This window comes from Phoenix dactylifera, unplaced genomic scaffold (genome assembly GCF_009389715.1).
Source record: "Phoenix dactylifera cultivar Barhee BC4 unplaced genomic scaffold, palm_55x_up_171113_PBpolish2nd_filt_p 001486F, whole genome shotgun sequence".
Classification (NCBI taxonomy): Eukaryota; Viridiplantae; Streptophyta; class Magnoliopsida; order Arecales; family Arecaceae; genus Phoenix; species Phoenix dactylifera.
In genome coordinates this window covers 42,480-48,405 of record NW_024068798.1, presented here as the reverse complement: position 1 = coordinate 48,405, position 5,926 = coordinate 42,480, and the positions used below count along the sequence as shown (strand labels likewise).

At 38.0% G+C, this 5,926-nt stretch overlaps 1 protein-coding gene across 1 annotated transcript; it reads left to right on the top strand.

The window, feature by feature from the left end:
* The first annotated feature begins 964 nt into the window (after positions 1 to 964).
* LOC103695925 (mitochondrial outer membrane protein porin 1-like) lies at positions 965 to 5,289 on the top strand. The gene is made up of 6 exons (XM_008777372.2): positions 965 to 1,132; positions 1,225 to 1,292; positions 3,693 to 3,803; positions 4,145 to 4,234; positions 4,330 to 4,538; positions 4,699 to 5,289. The coding sequence occupies exons 1-6, from the start codon at positions 1,090 to 1,092 to the stop codon at positions 5,003 to 5,005; spliced, it is 828 nt and encodes a 275-aa protein (XP_008775594.2). The 5' UTR covers positions 965 to 1,089; the 3' UTR covers positions 5,006 to 5,289.
* The last annotated feature ends 637 nt before the right edge of the window (positions 5,290 to 5,926 follow it).

The window sequence follows — 5,926 nt, the reverse complement described above, 5'->3', positions numbered from 1 at the left end:
ATTTAATATATTTTGATCTGTTTAATAATTAGGTCGGATCATAACTAACTCGTTTAACCTGTTTAAAACTAACTTATTTTTGATTAGTATAACTCGACCCGCTTAACTTATTTAACTTGTTTAAATCTATTTAATCCGTTAAAAATTTGTTTAATCTGTTTAACTTGATTGGACCTACTAATAAATAAGTTATATGTGTCAGATCGAATTATGTGCTTAATAAATAAGCCGAATTCAGACATGAATTTTGATGAAATTTTGACATATTTAGTAAATAGATTGAGTTTGAATTGATAAACTTTTTTAGACCAATTGCATGGAGGTTATCTAGTGGGATCTCTACTCATGTCTTCCTCCCCCTGTTATGGAAATTTGTAGATATATTTACATACGTTATTTATATTATATACGTCCTACCTCTAAACATTGTTTTGAACTTACATTTCGCAAAAAAAGAAAAGAAAAAGCAAATGATAAGCACACTCTTTTATCAATAACACGCATTCGTCTTTCATCACCTTCGGCACCCGCCAAAGGTCAAAAATCGCTCATGCGAGTGCACATCACAAAGATATGGGAGTGTATTTAGAAGCCCCGGAAGCAAAGGAATAAACCTCTCAGATGCCGTTCACTGCATGCCACGTGTCGTCAGCTACCAACCAAGCACCCGGTAATCACAATCATGAGAACATCATGTGCTGATTCCTCTAAGTGATTCGACGGTGATCGATGACACATATCCAACGATCAGACGGCTAATACGTGATATATACCGCGATCGACCACACCGAGATGCGACGAATCCGTTGTCGCGCATGATAAAATGAAAGCATATACCGAGAGAACCGATCTCAGCGGTTCGAAAAAAAAGATCGTTCGACTTCGACGGTTGAGATCTCTTGACAAGAAAACATATCTGGTACGAGAAATTCAAACACGAGAATTAGGGCTTTCTTATTGGGCCCTTCCATTCCCCGCCGCCTCTGTATATAATAATCCCCATCTCGCTCGATAAGGGAAGGCCTTCTTCTCTCTTCCCTCCCCCTCCTCTGATATTTTTCCGGCGCGGGTGATCTCGACTGAGGGAAGATGGGACCGGGTCTCTATTCGGAAATCGGCAGGAAGGCTAGAGGTATAATTTTTTTCCCCTAATTTTTAGGTTTTTATGGACGATTATTTCGATTTTTCTTTGTTTTTGAGGGATTTTCTCGATTTCTCCTGTAGATCTTCTCTACAAGGACTATCTCACGGACCAGAAGTTCACCGTCACGACCTACACCTCGAATGGAGTTGTGAGTGATTTATTTTCTTGCTTCTTTATCTTCTCAAATTTGATCTGGAATTTACTCTGGTAGGGTTTGTGTACACGGTGCAAAATTACCGTTCCTTTCGTATCAATATATTTTGAAGACTTTATAGGAGTTATTCTGTTCTTTTGTGGTCGATCTTCGTACTTGTTCATTTTTTTTTTTTCAAGTGATATGCAATTTATAGAATTTTAGAAAGGCAAAAGCATGAGCAAATGAGTGAAGAAACATAGATCTTTTTGTATAACTATAGTTACTTGTTTTCTTCACCTGTGTTTTTTAGCAGTTTTTTTCTATGCTATTAAGATGTAGCTACATTCCTCTGAGTGAGATTTTGAAGTAAAAGGGTTAGTGCTGGGATGGATTTAGGGAAATGCATAATGTCTTTAGATTTTTGAACTTGTGGTTTCGGCTATCTGTAATGAATGCCCTCGGTTGGAATTCATTTTTGTCCTTTTATATTTGGGGTTAACTGATGTCATGATTCCTGTTAAGATGGCTCTGTGTGCAAAGAATTTATGGTTTTGTTTCACTGAATGTTTTAATGACTAGATTGTAATAAGTTGCCAAGAAGCATTAAGGAGAGGATTATACCTAAATTTGTGGGTGGACTGAGGGAAGGAAAGAAATGAGGGAGCGTGATGATTTACCAAGCCAATTGCGCACGCTATGGGAAGATTAGATCTCATCTTGTTAGGATGGATGACCAGTGTGCCTCTGCTAAGGAAGTTTATCTATTTTCACAGTTAAATGGGTCGGCCTAATTAGGCACACAACACTATACTGATGTTTCTGCCATAAAAAGGCCAATAATGAAGAAATACCAGACAATCCCATCAAAAGTTATTATGAACTTTGACAAATCTTAGCAGAAATCTTAGCAAGGCATAACTGTTAATATTCAGTGGCATTAACTTGTGGTTCTTTGGGCTAGCCATGAGCATTAGACTTAAGTTTCCACCACCTCTATGTTGTTCCACTGTGGCATAAGATTTGCATAACCATGTCGAAAAGGTATTTAGTGCATCTCAGATATACTGCAATATTTTACAGCAACAAGCATGGCATGTTTGTGACCACTTTAAAGCCATGCATTCCAATGTGTTGTCTTGTTGTACTGAAGCAAATTCGAATGCCTTTGAATTGCTTTTGATGCCCCTTTCTTCTAGATTGGCTATATTCAATATCATTTCGGTGAACAATGTTCTTGTATTATCATTCCTGCTCAAGCTCACCCACTTCTTGTGGGTTGCTAACTGTTGAGTTACCTTGGATATGCTTTTGATGCCTGATGCCTGAAGAAACTGCATTTGTCCTGTTGGTACATCTGTTTCTTGTTGTAAGCGGTGAATGAATCAAACGTTTTTTGCATTGTTATATTTTTCACTAGTTCATGTACTGTTTACCGGCTGCCAGTTTTATCTAGTTCTATTTGACTGAGTGCCCAGTTATGTTTTGATGATTATTATCTAACACGTTCTTTTTCCTGATTTTTATTGTCAAAGATGGAATTTCCTAAGAAGCATGGCAGATGTGACATGATGTTTTGGTGTTCATCTATGTGGAGAATTCTATAATTGTTTAACCAGTCGGCTTGCTAAATTCAAATATTTTAACCTATGTATATTCTAGTATGTGTTAGTGCATTTTTGATTATCTTGACAAATATTTAGTTTTATACATTAGGCATTTGCAATCCAAATCTTGGTATTCAAAAGGCTACCTCTATTTAAGTTTGTAGATAATAACTCTAGGAGAGCATATTTCTGGTCTCAGCAAGGATAATCCAGAGTAAGCTAACCTTAAGACACATTGAAATGTTACTGATATTGCCCAGGAAAGGGAGTGGAACTGGTGTTCAAATTAATGAATAGAAACAGGGAATCCATGGGAGCCAATTTCTGAGTTCAGTTTGCATGTTGTTTCATTTTGCATGTTAAGATTCAACAATCGCATCACTTGCAGCCAGTTTCTCATTTGGCATAAGAAGCATCTTTTATTTATTGCCCAGCAAAATCCCTATGTTATCACATCCCTATGTTATTCTGGCAGCCTTAGTGGAACGCAAAAGATGGAAAGTGAATTAGTGGTTTCTTTTTTTATGGTTTATAGCCCCATGATTCAAGACCTGAACTGAAAGAGACTCTACAAACAAAGCTTTCCGGCTCTGCCTTAAGAAGCTTGTATCTTTTAGCAAAAGAATATGATTAATGATCTTCTGTGGAATTTGGTTTTTCTCTGCTTTTTATTGGCACTCGTTCATTTCTGATTGTCTTTTCTGATTGTTTTGTGCTACTTCTGTTGTTGTTTAATTCTAATCTCTTCTTTACAATGGGAAGCTTGTTTATCTATGGTTTTCACAAATGGTTCTGTATCACATTGCAGGCAATTACAGCTTCGGGTACAAAGAAAAACGAGTTTATTTTTGGTGAGATTCAGTCTCAGCTGAAGAACAAGAATATCTCAGTTGACGTGAAAGCAAACTCAGATTCAAATGTAGGACTTATTTGTTGTTGTTATTCATGAATTTTCTCAGCTAATATGTTTGCTTCTTAGGCATTATTCTTTCTTATTACCTGTTCTCGGGTGTTGTACTCTGTTTCATTGTTTATTACCATTTGTTGAGATGTATACAAAAAATGTAAATAATTAAAAAAAATAATGATCGGCTGATTGAATATAATGGAACGTAATGATCATTGAAACAGATCACATATTCCTACTGAAACTGCTGAAGTTGTTTCACATGATAATATGTATGAGCAACTGGGTATTTTCTGGATGATATGATGCTTTGCAGATTGGAGGCACTTACATCTGTTTCTGCTTTTTGCCAGCTGTTGACGACTGTTACAGTTGATGAACTTGCCACACCTGGATTGAAGACAATATTCAGCTTTGTTGTTCCGGATCAGAGATCTGGAAAGGTACAAGAACCTTCACATTTTTCCGACTTTGGATACTCCTTGTTCTTTTGAAAGATTTTTGGAGCAATGTTTTTCTTTTCTTGTTGTGGTTGCAGGTTGAACTTCAATACTTGCATGATTATGCAGGAGTCAATGCAGGTATTGGCTTGACTGCCAATCCCATTGTCAACCTTTCTGGTGTTGTCGGAACTAGAGGTCTCTCTGTTGGTGCTGATGTATCATTTGACACTGCAAGTGGGAACTTCACCAAATACAATGCTGGATTGAGTGTCATCAATGCAGATCTTATTGCTGCCCTGACTTTGTAAGTTACTTCCTAAGAAAGGATTGTCATTTATGTTGAGAATTTTCTTTGATGACGTCTTTGGACAGAATGCTATGCAGAGTGAAACTACAAGCTCTCTAAATTTAAAAATGTGTTAGGTTATTTACGGTCGTATATTAACTAAAAAAAAACTATGCAGGAACAACAAGGGAGACAGCCTGAGTGCTTCCTATTACCACTTGGTGAACCCACTGTGGAACACAGCTGTTGGGGCAGAGATCACCCACAGCTTTTCGAGTAATGAGAACACCCTCACTTTCGGGACACAGCACGCACTGGACCCTCTGACTCTGGTGAAGGCACGCTTCAACAATTATGGCAAGGCCAGTGCCCTCATTCAGCATGAGTGGAGGCCCAAATCGTTTTTAACCATTTCTGGAGAAGTTGATACCAAGGCCATTGAAAAGAGCTCAAAGGTTGGACTATCCTTGGTGCTCAAGCCATGATGATAATTTTTTGGACTCTATGAATGTACTTCCATTTCAGGTTTGTTGGAACGGAATAAGTTGAACAAGGACTGAGGCTCCAAATTATGATGGTGGCCTCGTTTTGAGACTCTTGGATTACTTGTTTTGTTAACAGAGCTTGTTTCGATACCTGTCCTGTGAGAATAATTTCTTGTTCGGTGACTCGGATACGAGTTGAGTTCCTGTCTCATGCATTCTTTTTCCTTCCCATACCCAGTGATTTGAACTGGCTCTGAGTAAAGATTCATATCAATTGTGTTCTTCCTAATGGTTGGTTTGTGCTTGCGTTGCTGCTGAAAAAAGAAAAATTGCATAAGACTGTCCTCCTTGGTAGCCACGTTGCTTTCTTGACTCTGGTTGTTCGGTAGCCGGCAAGTGTTTGTGCATTTTTGCAGAGAGCACTTACCGTGTAAGTTTAACGCAACTTGCGAAGATCCGGTTGATAGCTATTTCGTGGATTCAAAATTGTTACTTGTTTTTGTGGGTTTTGGTATGCCTAGGAATTACTGTTTTGAGGTATATCAAGGAAGATTTTAATCTGGTGCTTCATTTTTGCTGTGAAGGCATTTCTGGATGTGTAGATCTGTGCTTTACAAGAACGTTGTGCAGTTTGTTCTTTTAGGCCAGCATCCACGTCCTCAATTTGCAACGGCTTCCTGAGGAGGCATGAGAATAACGGCTACATTTTCTGGCAGCCATCAATTTGGCATGCATCAGGAACACTGGATATTTGTTACAGATTTTGTCTGTGTATGTAGTTTGTATTGACTTGAAGGTATATGTCATACCGTTTTTATTTTGAATATGGTACAATATGCTCTGATCATAAGTAGGACAGGTTAGCACGCTTCCATCTATTCCTGCATGATTCTTGTTCTGTTCATGGAAGTACCAGTTCTC

Bases quoted from the DNA above. Each gene is read 5' to 3' on its own strand.
- LOC103695925 (XM_008777372.2), top strand. From the start codon at position 1,090: ATGGGACCGGGTCTCTATTCGGAAATCGGCAGGAAGGCTAGAG. The intron at 1,293-3,692 runs GTGAGTGATTTA...ATCACATTGCAG, and splicing joins CCTACACCTCGAATGGAGTT to GCAATTACAGCTTCGGGTAC. The intron at 4,235-4,329 runs GTACAAGAACCT...TTGTGGTTGCAG, and splicing joins CGGATCAGAGATCTGGAAAG to GTTGAACTTCAATACTTGCA.